This window comes from Lepidochelys olivacea (assembly GCF_965140295.1).
Source record: "Lepidochelys olivacea isolate rLepOli2 genome assembly, chromosome: 3".
Lineage (NCBI taxonomy): Eukaryota > Metazoa > Chordata > Testudines > Cheloniidae > Lepidochelys > Lepidochelys olivacea.
Genome location: NC_140413.1, coordinates 145,897,026 through 145,916,304, shown reverse-complemented (window position 1 = coordinate 145,916,304; position 19,279 = coordinate 145,897,026). Strand labels below are relative to the sequence as shown.

The following is a 19,279-nucleotide window of genomic DNA, read 5'->3' as shown; positions in this document are numbered from 1 at the left end:
TCCAGTGGGGAGGAGGGTCTCGGGGCTTCAGCCCTGCGGGGTGCACCTGCCAGGGCTCAGGGCTTCAGCAGCAGAGGGGCTGAAACCCCGAGCCCCGGCAGGTGTGCTCTGGCTCTCGAACTTCTGAAGACCATCGTATGCGGCTCGGAGGGCATGTAAGTTTTGGCCACCCCTGGTCTATAGGAAGATATGATTCCAAAGCACTTTCACAGGAGCTGGGGACTGGGTCCGCCATTCTCCTCAGAGATAGAAGAGAAACAGTTAAAGAATCCTGGCATACTTCCTTTCCCCTCAAGACTCTAGTCTCCCCAAAGTACCACCTGTCTCCTTTCTCCACTGTAGTATGCTGACACTCAGTAAAGTGAGTAACATAGGGTGGAAGCAGGGGAACCAACAGGGGTAAAGAGAATAAAGAGGAAGTGTAGAAAAAGAGGGAGAGACTGAGTGGAGGATTGAGTGACTGAAGAAAACCTTGGAGAGGAGGAAGGAAAAAAGGAAGAGGGGTAAGGGAAAGGAGAGCTGGCATAAAAGAATGAAAGAGAAGGATTAATAAACATTAAAGGAGAAAATGGCTGTAGGAAAACACTTCATCTCCACCCTTTTTCTTGATGGAGCAAATGGTATGACAGGCTAAGTAATACAGCGAAAATTAAAAATGAAGGCAGGAAGAAAAGCAATGGCAGAAAACAAGCAAATTTATTAGCAGAAAATGTAATATAAAATGTTACAAGGAATATAATTTCCTATACATTATGTGAATTCATGGTAGTGGATAAAGTGACATGAGAAGTATTTCCATGAAAGAGGTATGACCTTACATACTTTACAAGTGATAGGCTGAAAAGAAGCCACAAGAGACTTATGACGGGTCATGCTAGTGAATGAAAATATCTCACATAGCACTGCCCGATACCATGAATCTGTTTTATATTTATTTGGGTTGTTTTGGTTATTACAATATGTGATTTATTTTGAAGGGAGTTAGTAAATGTTGAAAATTGTTTTGTTCCTGGATTGTGCTGACTGGTGAGTAATAAAAGCAACACAAACTGTCGTAGTCTCAGTTAGTGGATTGGGTAACTTTTTTTGACCTGGCTCCTGTGGCCAGCATAGATAGGGATGGCAGAGACTGGTTCATGACATTTGATGTTGTAGAAGGATTCAGATTCTGGGTTGGTTGGGTCTATGGATTTTTAAAAAATAAGTGGTTATGGTTGGAGTTCTATGACTGGCTTTGGGCTGAGATTTCTGTGATCTGACTTGCTTTCAGGTTCTACTGCTGTAACACATGTTGTTTGCATGAGAAATTATGTGCGTTAAATAACTGTTATTTTGGTAATCTCTTGCCTAAAGTGATAGCTGCAATTTCTGTGTATTTCTTGTAGTTTGTTTTCAGTGTTTTTTCTGCTTATAATAAAATAAAATGGAGAGGAGCGTGAAAAGGAATGCTGGATTTTCCCTTTTTTTTTTTCCCCTTTGGTAGCAACTGTCCTTTTTTGATAACATCGAGAGCAGTAATTCCCAAACTGTGGTGCATGTACCACTGGTGGTATGTACATCACAAACATGGTAAGTAAATTGGTTTGAAGTACATTATCAGAATAAGAATTCACTGTATCTACACACTTAAAGTAGTACAGCAAGTAGTTTTCAGATTTAGAGGTCATATGCTAGATCCACTGACCCATAATGTGACAGGGAAGTGAGATATTTCAAAATAAGGAAGTCGTGCATATACCACGCGGTGATACCTTGAAAGGTATACTGACATGTGAAGACCTTGGATGTATAATCCTCCCACAAGAAATTATTTTGGAAATACCTGACACCGGATGCAATCTGGTATACTCCAAATGTGAGCTCCAGTCATAGCTAGTGGTGGTGATTTAGCATTCTACTTAAACTCTGTGACTGAAGGCCAAAAAGGACGATTAGATTATCTAGTTTGGTCTCTTGTACATCACAGGCAACTAACAGCACCCAGCACCAGCACACTAAACCCAACAACCAAAATGAGACCAAAGTATTACAATCCATAGAAGACTAGCAGAGAATAGGAAGGACAAAGGTGCACCAGTATTCCAGGCCCCTACAATGGGAGGGAATTGATTAAATGAGATAGATATACCCACATAATCCTGGCACATGACCCACACCAGCATGCTGCAGAGGAAAGTGAAAAAATCCCAGTCACTGCCAATCTGACTGAGGGGAAAATTCCTTCTCAGTCTCACATATGGCAATCAGTTAGACTCTAAGCATGTGAGCAAGAAACAGCCAAACACGCACCTGACAGAGAGAATGCTCACTGCCACCTCAGTGCCCTGGTTCTCCCCGCCTAACGTCCCAGCTTCAGCTGTGGCCATCCCTGAAGCTTCAGAGAAAGGATATAAAAGAAACCCTCCCAGAATACAGTGGGGGTGGTGGGAAATCCCTTCCTGACCCCTGCTGGTGGCCGGATGAAACCTGAAGCATGAGCTTTAGGAACATAAGACATAAACCAGAACCAAGACTGTTGAGCCCTGTCCACTACCACCATAAGCAACCGCATCATACTATTGCACTCATAGGTTTGTCCAGCTTTCTCTTAAAACTAATTAAGTTGTTTGTCCCCACAACTCCTATCGGGAGCCTGTTCTAGAACATCACTCCTCTGATGGTTAGAAACCTTCTTCCAATTTCCAGCCTGAATTTGTTCATGGACAGTTTATATCCATTTGTTCTTGTACCAACACTGTCCTTTAGTTTGAAGATCTCTTCACCTTTCCTGGCATTTACCTTTCACCTTTCTTGGCATATATTTATAAACAGCAATCATCTCCCCTCTCAGCTTTTATTTTGCTAGACTAACCAAACCAATCTCTTTTAGTCTCATAAAATAGGCCCTCCATTCCCATGATCATCCTAGAAGTACTTCTCTGCACCTGTTCCAGTCTGAATTCATCTTTCTAAAACATGGGTGATCAGAATTGTACACAATATTCCAAATGAGGTCTTATCAATGCCTTGTACAATGGCATTCATAGTCCTCTCTCTCTACTGGAAATGCCTTGATTGAATCATCCTAGAATCACATTTTCCTTTTTACCAGCAGCATTGGATTGGTGTCTCAGTCTTCCTGTGATCAAGCCACAAAGCCAGGTCTCTCCCTTCCTCTGTTACTTCCAACTGATGAGCTGCCAACCCTCCCTTCAGTTTTTGTGCAGAATTTCAACAAGTGCTCCTGAGAGCCCCCTCCCGAACATACTAATGATTGGCAGTTCCAGCTACACATGGACCCCAAGTTACTTAATCACACGACACTTGTAATCACTTCTCAGCTGTGGCTGTGTGTTTAATTCCAGGTGAAGTTCAAGCTGCTGATAATAATTCAACCAAGTACTTAAGCATGTGTTTAAGTGCATTCCTATTCCACAAAGCATTTAACCATGTGCCTACAATTAACATATACGTACGTATATGTCGGAATTGCGGCCTATAGCTCTGAATGGCACAAGACCCAATTATTCTGCAGAGCTGATCAAATAACTGATTTTTCAGTTTAGTCGATGAACCTAAAAATCCTAAGAATTTCATTTTGGGTCTTTGTGTTTTTTCCTGCTGAAATGAAAAATTGACATGTCACCTCCCCCCTTCCCAAGGCAAATGCAGCGTTTTGTTGGCCCGAAATGAATTTTTTTCATTTTTTCCTTATGTTTTCAGGGTTTTCTTTACCCTTTTTCATTTTTCTTTAAACAAAATCTAGCTAAAATTTTGAAACAAAACATTTTCATATTAAAAGTTACAACATTTTTTGTTTAAAAAGTCAAAAAAGTGTTTTGACTATTTTATTAGTCAAGTTTACCTAAACAGAGGGACAGAAAAGAGAATGAGTAAGTAAGCATCAGAGGGGAAAAATAACAAGTGTATGATGGGAAGAAAAGAGTGGGAAGGGGAAATTTAGGAAAAGAGAAGGAAGGAAAATGATCAGAAACAAGGAAAGAGAGAGAACATGGGTAAGACATTAAAGAACACAACACAGGGAAAAGTGCAAGGGAAATTTTACCTATAGAGTAATCAGCCTAGGGAAAAACAGATGCTGAAAGTTATGGAAGAATACACATAGACGAAAAATAATGACTGGAGGGAAACAGAAGAAATAATAAAAACAAGGAAGATACAGAAGGTTAATGAAAATATTTTAAATAGATAATACTTAACGACATATTCCTTAATTAAAAGCACATTTGATTTTTGTGGTGAAACAAGGACTCTGTGGGGAAAACAGTTGCTCTCGGATGTCTGTGTTGGTGAAAAAATAGAGGAGTGTACGCATACACTTCTAATCTCTTATCCTGGACCATTCAGATCTTTGCTGTAGCCCCAATTCCAGGCAAGGAAAACGGGAATTCATCAACAGACATTGGTTCAATAAAAGATATTACCTCACCCACCTTGCCTCTCTAATATCCTGGGACTACCACAGCTACAACTATATTAAAAAGGATAGACCGATAAAGGAAAAATGGACATCGGATAGTTGAACTGGCTTGAAAGAAGAGAGCTAACGGTTTCTCTTCATCTCTTAGATTTGCCCAAAGTTAGACATTCCTCCAAAACTTTATTTTGGACTACAGGTAAGGGGAGGACGCTGTTGATATTTGGGTTTGTTTTACAATAGCCCAATAGCCGATATAATAAAATGAGTTTAAATCTCACCAAAGCAATTGAGTCCTTTACTGAACCAACCACCACTCTGGGCTTGTCTTCAGTACACTGTTGGCACATGCTATAATGCAAGTTTTGCCCATAAATTGATTCCCATCCACACACACAATTCTCTGGCTTGAGTTAAGTGGTGTTTTAAATATTCTAGGGATATAAATAGCGGTTAAAAAAAGTAACCATGTAACCAATTAAAATTTTATCGGTTACATGTGACACGTTTTACTTCATATTCTTTATGAAAGTATGCTTATGATATGAATATGACATAACTGAGATATACTTTATGCAAGATGGCTTATGTAAGATACCATTGGAAAAGTTATAATTTATTGAATGTGATTATCCAATTTGTATGCCTGTATCATTTCTGTATCTGCAGTTAGGGATATTAACTATGTATCTGTATTTCAAATGTGTTAATTTGGGTGTCTCCACCAACCAGCACTTCAGGTACAACAATGGAAAAGCCAGACAGGCCTCATGGGCCATTAGCAGAAACAATGGACTGTGAAAGAGCTTAGGCTTCTTGTGGACTCTGGAGACAGTTTAGGAGCAATGGCTGCCACAGCCATGAAGAGACATGGGTCCGAGTCACCTGGTACTGGATACCCTCCTCCCCTTTTGGAATGCCAGTGGTTTTCCACTAGAAGACAAAGGGTTCCCGCCTTCACAAGAGCTATATAAGGCAGGGGAGTGACATCATCATGGTCCTCCTCTGCCTCCCCACCCAAAGAGACACAAAAAACACTTGGAAGCAAAAACTAAACTAAGGGGGAAAGGACAGAACCCAAGCTGGAAGGGCATCTACCTTGTAAGTAATAATACCTGAGGTCTCAAGAGGGAGACCAGTGCAGCTGTCTTTCAAGACCTTCTGTAATCTGCCTGCAACAATATCTAGGATGAGAAATTCGATTTGTAACCAATTTCTTTAATGAACCTAGCTTAGTTTGAGTGTTTGGTTTCATTTGCTTAGTAATCTGCTTTGTTCTGTCTGTTATCTCTTATTTTCACTTAAAATACACCTTTATTAAGTGTAGTTAATACACTTACTTCTTGTTTATAATAAAACTCAGTTTATGCAATTTCTAACTGGGTGGGCAAGAAGTGTGCACACCTCTCTTCACATTGAGGAAGAGGGCGGATTTTTATGAGCTTGCGCTGTGCAGATTTTTCTATATATATAGATTTTTCTATATAGATTTTCTAATAATACAAGACAGTATTATTTTGGGTTTATCTCCCAAAAAGGGGTGTGCATGGGACTGCTGGGGGAGTCCTCTCACACAGAGCTGACGTCAGTCTGTCTGCAGCGGGGTGTGGCCCTACCTGTGTGTGTGTGTGCGTGCGCTGCAAGAGGCCGGAGAGCCTAATTCAGCAAAGCACGGAGAAGGAACCCAGGCTGATTGAGCAGGAGAGGCTTAGTTAAACCCCACAACATCAGGTGGCAACCCAGAAGGGGGGGGGTCTAACCTGTCACAACATGGTTAAATGTTTAACTGGGGAACTAGGGGTGCTGCAGCACCCCCCACGTTTTATGCAGGGCCCCTGCTGCTGGCCCCCGCACCCAGGGACCCCCCCCCCACACACACACAGGGCAGCAGAGGACTCAGACCCGGCAGTGGAGTTAATCATTAACTGAAACCAGTAAGACTGATGCTTATCGGTTAACCAGTTAAACTTTTACGTCCCTAAAAGCTTCATGTACCTAGCTTGTCAGGGGGTGTGGGCTGATGCTCCAATGCTGCTGATGTTGGAGATAGGAATACCCTGAGGATGCAGCAGCTAAAATTATAACTCACCAGCTGCTAATGCAATCACTCCATGTAGCTCCAGTGTGGTCATTCACTCTCTCTTGAGCTAGGCCAGCTCTAGTGTACTTACTGTTGCAGTGAAGACAACTCTTCTGAGTGGTCTGTCATATCAAACTCAAATCTATATAACTACTTCTCCTTGTACATTGCTGCATCTCAGTAATGACTGCTGAGAACTGTAGTAAATTTATTTTGATTTACAGTATATTTACAATTGGATCCTTACAGATTATATATCACAAATTTTTGTATGATGTACTGCTGTGCATTTTTAACTTTTTTTTGCCAAATTATTAAAATTTTGAGTAACCCCTCCAGAAAATAAAACTTTAAAAATCCCATTGAATCTTGCTGCAAATTTGCTGGCACACTTCTGGGATAACTGTAACCCCCAGCTCACTATAGCTCACAATTACACCAAAACCTGTTCTAGTGTCCTATAAAATCCACACCTGTGATATCTGCATCACACTTTAAAATGCACAGTAACTTCTTTATTGTGTTTAAGTCACTTAGCTTCTTTGCAGGTAACAGGACTGAAATTATTACCCCAACATGTTCCCTTCCTCAAACTTACACTTAATTACTCAAATTTACTCTTAAGAAATTAAAGCATCTTTTGCTTGGAATCCAACAGATCTTTAGATGGGTACATGGCTATATTTACCCTGGCTCTGTGTACAGTTTTGGGATTGCTTTAGTTGAGCAATGTTGTCTGGTGAACCCTTTTATCCAGGTATAGTAATTTGCAATATGTATGGAAGCCAGAGGCTTCAACAGGAAGAAAATGGACACAAATCTAGAGTAATCATAGCAGCAATGGCAGGAGTAATTTGCTTTGTATAAGGGTAGATTGGAACAAGCTTCCTTTCCCTTGTTATCAATTGCTGAGTTAACTGCTATCTGGCTTTGGAGATAAAGGCAACATATTTTGTTGAATGACACACTATAGGGCTGTCAGTTAGCTTGGGGTGCCTGGGTAATAAATAGTACCATAAGATATAGTAAAAAGAACAGGAGGACTTGTGGCACCTTAGAGACTAACAAATTTATTTGAGCATAAGCTATCGTGAGCTACAGCTCGCTTCATCGGATGCATTCAGTGGAAAATACAGTGGGGAGATTTATATACATAGAGAACATGAAACAATGGATGTTACCATACACACTGTAACGAGAGTGATCACTTAAGGTGAGCTATTACCAGCAGTAGGGGGGGAGGGACACACAACAAGGACACCTTTTGTAGTGATAATCAATACAAACAGATGGACATCATACCAAAAGGACTGAAGGTAAAAAATCCATTACAATCTACATACCACACAGACTATGCTGACAGCTTGTGCCACACCCTCTCAAAGAAACTGCGGAACCACCTGATCAACATTCTCTACAGCAAACAGGGAAAGATTAAGAATGAGCTCTCAAAACTGGATACTCTCATAAAAAACCAACCTTCCAGACAAACTTCCTCGTGGCTGGACTTTACAAAAACTAGACAAGCCATTTACAACACACACTTTGCTTCTCTACAAAAGAAAAAGGACACTAAACTATACATGCCACAAGGGGCCACAACAGTGGTTCCCTTAACCCACCCAGCAACATTGTTAATCTATCCAACTATACTCTTAGCCCAGCAGAAGAATCTGTCCTATCTCGGGGCCTCTCCTTCTGCCCTTCCACCCCCACAAGCATGATACAGTTCTGTGGTGACCTAGAATCCTATTTTCGACGTCTCCGACACAAGGAATATTTCCAACACACCTCTGAACAACATACTAACACACAGAGACCTTCCTACCAAGACTACAAAAAGAAGGATTCTGGGTGGACTCCTCCTGAAGGTCAAAACAACAGACTGGACTTCTACATAGAGTGCTTCCGCTGACGTGCACGGGCTGAAATTGTGGAAAAGCAGCATCACTTGCCCATAACCTCAGCCGTGCAGAACACAATGCCACCCACAGCCTCAGAAACAACTCTGACATCATAATCAAAAAGGCTGACAAAGGAGGTGCTGTCGTCATCATGAATAGGTCGGAATATGAACAAGAGGCTGCTTGGCAGCTCTCCAACACCACTTTCTACAGGTCATTACCCTCTGATCCCACTGAGGTTACCAAAAGAAACTACAGCATTTGCTCAAGAAACTCCCTGAAAAAGCACAAGATCAAATCTGCACAGACACACCCCTGGAACCCCGACCTGGGGTATTCTATCTGCTACCCAAGATCCATAAACCTGGAAATCCTGGATGCCCCATCATCTCAGGCATTGCCACCCTGACAGCAGGATTTTCTGGCTATGTAGACTCCCTCCTCAGGCCCTATGCTACCAGCACTCCCAGCTATCTTCGAGACACCACTGACTTCCTGAGGAAACTACAATCCACCGGTGATCTTCCTGAAAACACCATCCTGGCCACTACGGATGTAGAAGCCCTCTACACCATCATTCCACACAAAGATGGACTACAAACCATCAGGAACAGTATCCCCGATAATGTCACAGCAAACCTGGTGGCTGAACTTTGTGACTTTTTCCTCACCCATAACTATTTCACATTTGGGGACAATGTATGCCTTCAAATCAGAACGCCACTAGCCATCACCTTCAGCCCCCAACTAAAACCTCTCCAACGCATCATCTTGGGAGACAGGCCAGTCCTTGCTTATAGACAGCCCCCCAATCTGAAGCAAATACTCACCAGCAACCACACACCACACAACAGAACCACTAACCCAGGAACCTATCCTTGCAACAAAGCCAGCTGCCAACTGTGTCCACATATCTATTCAGGGGACACCATCATAGGGCCTAATCACATCAGCCACACTGTCAGAGGCTTGTTCACCTGCACATCTACCAATGTGATATATGCCATTCTGTGCCAGCAATGTCCCTCTGCCATGTACATGGGTCAAAGTGGACAGTCTCTATGTAAAAGAATAAATGGACACAAATCAGACGTCAAGAATTATAACATTCAAAAACCAGTTGGAGAACACTTCAATCTCTTTGGTCACTCGATTACAGACCTAAAAGTTGCAATTCTTCAACAAAAATCTCCAAAAACAGACTCCAACGAGAGACTGCTGAATTGGAATTAATTTGCAAACTGCATACAATTAACTTAGTCTTGAATAGAGACTGGGAGTGGATGGGTCATTACACAAAGTGAAACTATTTCCCCATGTTTATTCTCCCCCTCCACCCTAACTGTTCCTCAGACTTTCTTGTCAACTGCTGGAAATGGCCCACCTTGATTATCACTACAAAAGGTCCCCCACTCTCCTGCTGGTAATAGCTCACCTTAAGTGATCACTCTCGTTACAGTGTGTATGGTAACACCCATTGTTTCATGTTCTCTATGTATATAAATCTCCCCACTGTATTTTCCACTGAATGCATCCGATGAAGTGATTTGTAGCTCACGAAAGCTTATGCTCAAATAAATTTGTTAGTCTCTAAGGTGCCACTAGTACTCTTCTTTTTGCGAATACAGACTAACATGGCTGCTACCCTGAAATCTGTCATAAGATATAGTGTCAGTGACACTACATCTGCCAGCATCTGAGGCTTCAGTAGGCATCCTCCAATATGTGCTTGATTGGTAAAGAATGATTTAGTGTATTGGCCAGAAGCACCAACAAACCACTCATTTGCTGTACCATCCCCTGCCCTCCTTTGGAGTAATATATGATTTATACGGACTCAAATAAGAGGACATATAAGCAGAAGTATTAAGGTGGTCTTGCTGTCTCCATCATACTGATTGATGCCTTATTCAAACTGCATATTGCACAACATGGATCAGAATAACTGAAAATCCAAATAGGGCATCTTTCTCCCTTAAAAAAAATGTCTGTTGTGACATTCTTGCTCTAATCAGCCTTTTGCTGTGATATTTTTTATGTCAATGGCTAATACTTCCATCACTAGTTAGCACCATGTAACAAAGTGGGGCAAATACTTTGTCTACATTTTGCCTACCTTTGTCATGAAATTGCTCTAAGTACTACAGGATCATGTTTCATGTGATCTCGGTCTCTGAAAATGGTGAAAATAGACTTCTTTTGCATCTGCACATGCACCCCCCCCCCTTCTACAGAAATCTCTTCTGGTGACAGGTGGTTATTTGAAATATATTACATACATTTTTGCATGGTTTTCTCTGAAAAAGGCACATAATAAAAATAGTGAGTGAAATAAGCTCAAGTTTTTCACATCTGTATTTTGTTATTCAATGTCTTGTCTGAAAAAATAGAAAACCAAATAAACATTATGTTTCTTGTATCTATTTTCCCTAACTAGGGATTGCCATTAAACTAGCTATATTGTTAAAGTGATTTAACTCCAAGAAGATCAATAGCAGCAGTATTCTATTTAATGAACTCGGCCACTGAAAGTGAATATGTATTATTCAACTTTTCTGAGTGAACTACACCTATACCCTGATATAACGCGGTCCTCAAGAGCCAAAAAATCTTACCACATTATAGGTGAAACTGCGTTATATCGAACTCGCTTTGACCTCAAGCATTTCTGTTATTAATAATCACTTCCCGCCCCCGGACTAGCCCCTCAGAACCCCTGACCCATCCAAACCCCACCCAGCTCCTTGTCCCCTGACTACCCCCTCCAGAGACCCCCCGCCCCTAACCACCCCTCCCAAGACTCACCCCCTATCTAAGCCCCCTGCTCCTTGTCCCCTGACCGCCCCCTCCAGAGACCCCCCCGTCCCTAATCACCCCCAGGACCCCACTCCCTACCCAACCCCCCTGCTCCCTCACTGCCCCTACTCCTATCACACCCCTGTCCCCTGACAGGCCCCCCGGGACTCCCACGCCCTATCCTGTTCCCCATCCCCAGAACCTCCGAACCATCCAACTCCCCCTGCTCCCTGTCCCCTGACCGCCTTCCAAGACCTTCTGCCCCTTATCCAACCCCTCCGCTCCAGCCTGGCACCCTTAACACGCCGCTCAGAGCAGCGTGTCAGAGCCAGACATGATGACATGCTGATCTGCCGGAGTGAGCAGCCCCGCCCCCCAGAGTGCTGCTTTACCACGTTATATCTGAATTCGTGTTATATCGGGGTAGAGGTGTATAATCATACATGAGATGATTATGATCTGCGCATGTAAACTTGCTCTTTTAGCAAAGAAAAAATTACTAGAGTAGAATTCTATGGTAGGTTTTGTTAAAAAAAAAAAGAAAGATATAATGACATTCTTTTCAAAGTTGTGTGATATCAAGAAAAAACAGCAAATGAAACAGACACTGAATACTCAAGTTATAACCTACAGGACAGTCCATTATTTTGTATTTTAGGCCACTTAACTATTTAACAAGATTAGATCTCATACATGGTAAATAAAAACAGAAAATCTACAATTTCTAGTTCCAGATTTGTGAAGTTGATCATAGGGCTGTTTTTTTAAAGATAAGTCTCCAAGTATCCTGGAATCCTATGCCCTAGGAATTTGTCAGAATTGTACTCCAGAATCTAACTTTTTACAAAGAAAAAAGTTTTAACTCCTATAGTTGTGAAGATAGTTCCCATTTGGAAACCTAAGTTTTAGCTGACGAAGTGTCTACGTGCGTATGCAAGCAGTCAAACAATAACTCTAAAAGACTCCTGATTACCTCAGAGAGGTGTTGACTCTGAGACCTAATGACATCATCTTAAACAATAATAATTAACACTGTTACTCTTTCATGGCCCATCATTTTGGCTTAAACAATCAGCTACACTAATGGTCTTATCTATAATTTTAGATGCATTGGCAGATACAGGAATAGGGACTAGTGGTGCAGCTGGTTGCTGTCAAAGGTTGCTAGGATGGGGAAAAAAGAAATCAAGTCCTCCTCTGTGGCAAAAGCTGCAACTAACTCTTGGTGCTCCAAAACCAAAGTGTTTCCCATGCCTACCTTCGAGCCAAAACCCAAACTGTCTCTTACACAGCTGCCAAAGTCTATGAGTATTTCCCAGTACAATGTTTACAGTACAGAGATGCATTACAAATAAAAATCATGTGGCACATTAAACATCTAGGAACAGCATGAAAATGGAATTTAACATAATTAAATAGCACAAGAAATACTTCAATGATTGTTGTTATTCATTTTCCACAGTGAATGCAATAAAACCCTCTATTATTAAATGTACTTGAAGTAGGCACAGGTATTTTAGTCTGCTGCACCGGAGTGCTGAATAATTTAAGCCTAGTTTGCTACAGAGTATGCAGGGCTCCTAATCATCCAAGAAACATGGAATTGGTATCATTTAAAAAAAAAAAAGGAAAATAGGCAAGCAGTTTATCATAGAATCATAGAATATCAGGGTTGGAAGGGACCTCAGGAGGTCATCTAGTCCAACCCCCTGCTCAAAGCAGGACCAATTCCCTACTAACTAAAACTAAGTTTAGAATTAATCTTTTCAAAAACTTGTCTATCATAAGGTGATATGCTCCATTACATAGTGCTTGCTGCCTAGAGTAACGTTACATCACCATGTAAGGATGCTACAAAAGGGTAACAATGGTTAATCCACATGCTACATGGCATAGTACAAGGCCTATAGACCACTCAAGAACTATTGCCTGCCTCACTAAAGGTAGCCTATTAAAAGGGGACATGTTGGACAGAGTTACCCCAGGCTCAAGCTCTATTCTACATTGGCACAGAGAGAGGCTGAGCGTCCTTCTAGGTGTTTGCCATCCCGAATTTCTATGACTCTACTGCATCTGATAATTACAAGAGTCAAAAAAACTTGACATACATGGACATGTTTGTGTTAGAAAATGTAGCTGAACAAGTACACATGAACATATACAGTTGTGTAACTGTACTTCCTTGTTTAAGCAATCTTCATTTAACCAAAAGACCTGATTAACAAAAGAATGGTTTTACTGTGTCTCACCAGGTTGTGCAGGTAGTCTGGGATGCCTGAGATCACAGTTCCTTTAAAGCTAGTTGGCCAACTACCTCCACAATTTCATATAAAATCCTGTTTATCTGAAGATTTCTGATGTCCCCAAGTCCTTTAAATAAATGAGATTGTGCTCAGGACTGGTATAGTATAAGCTATACTTTTACAGCTGAAGGAATGGCCTGGAAGGACATGGGAAATTTAATTGCACAAAGTAGCCTTTATTTAAGTGCTAAAACAGTTTAAACCTATTTAGATATGTAACTCTTGCAGCTGTTACAACGTTAAGACAGTTAATATAAAAGTACATTTTGTGCACATGTACATCCCCAAGTAAAAACTGCTTTGTGACTAACACTCATATTTCAGGGTTGTGTGAATGCAGCCTGAACAAAAGCTAACAACTGATGAAAAGTACAACTATTTAACACAGTTCGTTAGAGAAGCATGCATACATGCATAGACTCACATGTAGAGCGAGATGCTGGGAGAAAAGTACAGACTGTAGGACATTTACATTTTTACTGTTGACATTTATTTATTAATAATCACTGATAAAGACGCTGTATCAGCATGTGCTGGCCCTCAAGAAAGAAGATCACATGGCCACCAAGGACTGTTCACAGGTTGAGCCCCAGAATGACACTGAGCATTGTAATCTGGGCAGAAGTGCATGCTGGGAAAGGGCTGTAGAAAAGCCCCAGTAATACAGATCAGCAAAGAGGCAAAATTGGCAGTGGTTTTCACTACTGAGGGAGTTTGTAAGGGGGTAGGGAGTCCAGCAGATGGAAGAAAATTTCAGACAGGCCTAAGAGTAGGGATAAGAGACAGGTGAACAGAATGGTAAGCAAGCCACAGCTGACAAAGCAGCTATGCATAAAGCTAAGTAAATTACCCAGATGAGGTAAGAAAACTGAGGCAGTGGCCATATGTGGCAACAGAAAATTAAGCCATAGGTTTGGATGGTGCTTTATGGAAATTTGAAAGTACATGGTCCACGCTCAAAGAATTTGCAGCCTAAATTAGCCAAACATATGACAAAATATAAAGACCGATAAAAAGTATAGGGAAAGGAAGGACAACGAATAAAACAAACTAAAATAATAAGAGTCCTATTATTCTATATACATATTCACAGTGAATGAATAATATATGTTCTAATATATTTAAACAGTATTTGAGATAGGACGAGAATGGTAGAGTGAAATAGGTTTTGAGGAGGGATCGGAAAGCATGAGGATACTGGGTGCAAAAGAAGAGGGATGTTGTTCCAGCTACAGAGAAATCAGTGGGGAAAATGTCATAACGGTGAGAGTAGTAAGAGGTGAAAAGTAGAGTAAAGAGGTGTGAAGAGGTTTTAGAGTAGCAGCCGTGTTAGTTTGTATCCGCAAAAAGAACAGGAGGACTTGTGGCATCTTAGAGAAGAGTGGGCAGAAACCAGGAGGAAAGTTGTAGTGTCACAGGACATGAGATGTAGGCAGGGGCAGAGCTCTTGCAGAGCCTCAACAGTGAGAGTCAAGCATTTCACCATGCCAGCCTCAGCTCATTTCCTTTCACCAACTTCCTGTCTATCTGCATAACACTGAAACTCCTCAGCCTCATTTTGAAGGAGTGAGAAATGGTTACCATCTTAGCTGCTGAATACTGGACATATTAAAGATGGGAAAGAAAGAAGTTATAGTAGTCGAGGCAAGACAAAAACATGGACTTGACAGTGGAGAGGGAAAGGGAAGAGTAGATTTTAGAAATGTTATTGAAGGAAAATCAGTAAGATACAGTGAGTGCTTTGATATAGGAGAGGAAGATAGAGTGGAGTTATAGATAACCCAAAAAATGTAACTTTGAGGAAATGGAGTTTTTAATGGTGACGGAGAAAGTGACGACAGAAGAGTCATTAGGAGGATATATAAGTAGTATAGTTTAGTGTTAACACGTTTAGTTTAAGAAACTGCAGGACATTCTTGAAGAGATATAAGAGACAGGAAGTGATGCACACCTGGAGAGAGGAGGTGGAGAGGCATGTAAGAGATGTCAGAATAGAGGTGATAGAAGACCATGGGAGTACACGAGGTTAGTAGCATTGTTTAACACTGGTTAACTTTTGTATTGTTCATTAAAGAATAGAAGCTTAAATATCTTATCTCAAAAGTTGCATTTTGCAAAATTATTATTAGATGATTAGGGATATTATGTGTTAATATTGTTGAAATAAATCCCAGCTGTTTATAAATATAGAACTGTTTAGCTATTATAAAACTATATGGATCATATTGTACATAGCCAATAGGAAGGAACGTAAAATAAGTCCCCAAAAGTTAAGTCAAAGCTTGTGCATTATTGCCAAGCTTTGACACTGTTCATTGTGACTGGAAGGAAGACTGAAGTATTCCATAGACCAACTGTTTTCCTTTAGTTTTCTTCTACAGACACGAAAAGTAAACTTACAAAAGTAAAAGCTTTTAAGAATCAAATATTTTAACAAAACAAATCGTTATTTGTTAATTTTACTTAACCAACCAAAAGTCTCTAAGAACTTGTTGGATGCAGAGGGAAGAAGTAGCAAATTATTTCGATAACACTTAAGGGTAAATGTATTTAAACAGGATCAGAAAAAAATAATATTCACCTAGCTACTAAGCAACTTACAGCTCAGTTGAAATAATAATACTTAGCACTTATATAATGTTTTATACAGTCAAAGCAATGTATAAATACTGATGCAATTATGTACAGTGAATTGGGTCGGGTGGAAGTCAAATGAAATATTTAAAAAATTTTAAATATAGATTTAAAAAAAAACATATTCCAGTGAAGGAAGCAAAGCGATCCATTTTCTCAGGCTTATTAAGGGCCTGATCGAAATCCTACTAAAGTTAATCAACTGACTCTCACTGATTTCTCAATGGAAGAATGGACTACAGTCTAAAATGCCAAAAGAACTGTGTGTTGTGTACCTTTACTAGGCTGACATTAAAAACACAAAAACTACAAATGATAACAAAACCCTACTATACAGTGTCCTCCCCTACAGAAAATGAAGTTGACTACCACCATTTGAGTTATCAAATTGCAAGTCTTATTAATATAATGTACTACTCCTTTCCATTTCTCCTAGCTTCTAATTGCTTTAAAGCAAACACAGATATGGAGGTAATGCATTCACACCTACCTCTGCACTTGCAGAGAAGACAACCATGATTATTCTGCTGGAAGCCCATTGGACAGATCTTACCACAAGGAAGTTCTGGGCATTTCTTACAGCGACAGATATCACAGCCATGCTTGTTCTTCCTAGATGACCGAAATAATTTGTCAAAGGTCAGCAGATCACTTTAAATGTCTGATTAAAAAATGCCCATGATCTTCAGAGCAAAGGTTTCCCCTGAAGTGACTAAGTAAGTAAAGAAAATTTCCTGAATTGTAATTCTTGTACTCAGAGGTGGTAAGGGGTAAACAGATCTCCACTCTTGGCTTGTGCTCCCTCTGTGTGACTGGCAGAAACATCCTATTTAAATTTCAAGCTATTAGACCACCTCATTTGCCTGGTACACTTAAGCGCTGATGAGCCAGCACTGCTTTTGACAATCAGTTCTTTTTTCAGGTGAAAGAATAAAAGAGTAGATACAATAGAATATCTCCAAATCTGTAAAGAAGATAGAAGGGTAAGTGGGGATCTATTATAATCACTATCTTCTGAGAACAAAAATTACAAGTAATTTTTTTTTCTCCAATAAGTAATATACAGTAGATCTCCACTCACGTAAAATGCTCCAGGGATGTAACCGAAAATGTTAAATAAGTAACAGAAAACTTCTTTGAAATATAAGATGAGGAATGCCAATAACCAAGTGGCAAAGGCAGTGAATGCATAGTTGCACATTTTTTAATACAGAAAGATATGTATCCTCACAAAGATACCCAAGATAGAAGCTAAGTACAGAAACATTTTCCCACCTTCCAGATAAATACATTGAAACAAGCAAGAGAATTGAGGGTTTTTATAATCACCAACCAAGTCCTGTAACACTGGTAATGCTAACCAATATGATATTATGAAAAATAGTTCTTCTCAAACAAACTTATTACTGATTTTTGATGAGATCATGTTTTATTATTAAATCTATTTATATTACACACAATCAATGCAGCCTACATTAAGTGGATTAAAAACTGGTTAACAGATAGATTGCAAAAAATTTGAATAAATTGGAACAATTTACCTTGGGATTTGGTGAATTCCCCATCACTTGGGGTCTTTAAATGAAGACCAGCTATCTTTCTAACAGATATACTACAGCTCAAACAGAAGTTATGGTCTCATAGTATTACAGTGAGATGGTAACCGCTCCATAGATAACACTGGAACTAACCAATCTCAGCCCACTAAGTTTGCCAAAACGAAATCAATACACCTGAAATTTCCTAAAGGTGATCCTCTAAGGAATGAGAGTCTATAAATAATGTTTTGGGGATAACTGGACAGGATGTAAGTGAAATATGAAAGTCTGAAAAATCAAATCTATTTCACTTTTGTAAAACTGGTCTAACTTTGTTGGAACATTATATTTAAAGAACAGTATTGATCCTCAAGTAGTGTTAACATTATTATCCTCAACAATTCAGAGATTTTTAGATTTCAAGGTCAGAAGGAACCATTGTGATAATCTAGTCTGATCACCTGCATAAAACAGATCATAGAACCTCCCTGAAATAATTCCTGTTTGAACTACAGCATATATTTTAGAAAAACATCTAATCTTGAGTATAATTATTTTTTTGTCCGGTGATGGAAAATCCACAACCCTTACCCTTGGTAAGGAGTGTTGATGAATGTTGCCTTTGAATCTTTTGGGTAAGACTTGGTAAGATTTTAAGTAATATTACATTAAAAATAAATATACAGTGTTAATTTAAGTTTTCATTAAAAGTGTAAGTTTTTAAGCTTTATGGTGCAAAGATACTATTTTACTTTCATTTTAAAAGCTATTGTTTTTATTTTCTTAAAAATCAGAGTATTTATAATGGTCTTTTTCTCAGACATCCCACACCATTTGTATTCTTTATTCACCTTGCAGCCTCAAAGCCATTGGTTATCAAAACATCTTGAGGGCCAGCATCTTTTCATAGGCACACCTCATTCCAGGAAGGATAGTTGTGGTTGCTGGAATCTTAACCTCCCCAATGCCTTCCCCCTTGAGTGCTCAATCTTTGATTCAGTACCCCTACCAAGGGGCCTGAAAGGCATGGAATGGTAAAAAAGTGGGAGAGACAGACTGTGTGATGAGGAAATTGATGCAGAGAAGGTATGCAGGGAAGGCAGGCATGCAGGGCAAAGTGAAGTGTTGAGCAAAAGGTAAACCATAAGGTTGGGGAATAGAGGTAAATTTTTCTTCCACTAAAACCATCCTAGAAGAGATCATGGACAGGCAGCACTTATGCCCCCCACCCATTCATTTCCCCATACATGGAACTGTTTCTGTGCCACAGTAACACCTCTTTTCCATGTATCCCCAAGTGCAATGTCTGCTGGTTTGAGCACTATGTGATGGTTAGATTTCTGGGACTGTATCGCTGTCTTCTTGGCAGTGAAGAGATAATGGTAGATGTGATGTTTGTTAAGGATTTTGCAGTCAGTTTTTTTCCTGAAGCAATGTAATGATCAAGAGTGTGGTTTTGCCCGCTCTGTAGTGTCCACTCAGAGGATTCTTTTTTCTTATGATTGTAGGTGGGAACATGGTAGTTGTGAGTGGTGTCATCACTGTTGTGACAATTTTTTGAAGTGGAGATAGTGGAAGAATTCTTCTAGTTCTTCACATGTTGGTAT

At 40.1% G+C, this 19,279-nt stretch overlaps 1 protein-coding gene across 6 annotated transcripts in view; it reads right to left on the bottom strand.

The window, feature by feature from the left end:
* CRIM1 (cysteine rich transmembrane BMP regulator 1) overlaps positions 1–19,279 on the bottom strand; it is a 301,489-nt gene that overhangs the window by 35,291 nt on the left and 246,919 nt on the right. For 4 of the 6 annotated variants that reach the window (XM_084625219.1, XM_084625220.1, XM_084625221.1 and 1 more), the window contains one exon: positions 16,625–16,746. The exons of the other annotated variants lie outside the window; for them this stretch is intronic. In XM_084625219.1, coding sequence (XP_084481345.1) covers positions 16,625–16,746 — 122 coding nt within the window. The remainder of the gene's footprint in view (positions 1–16,624; positions 16,747–19,279) is intronic. 6 annotated transcript variants of the gene reach the window in all.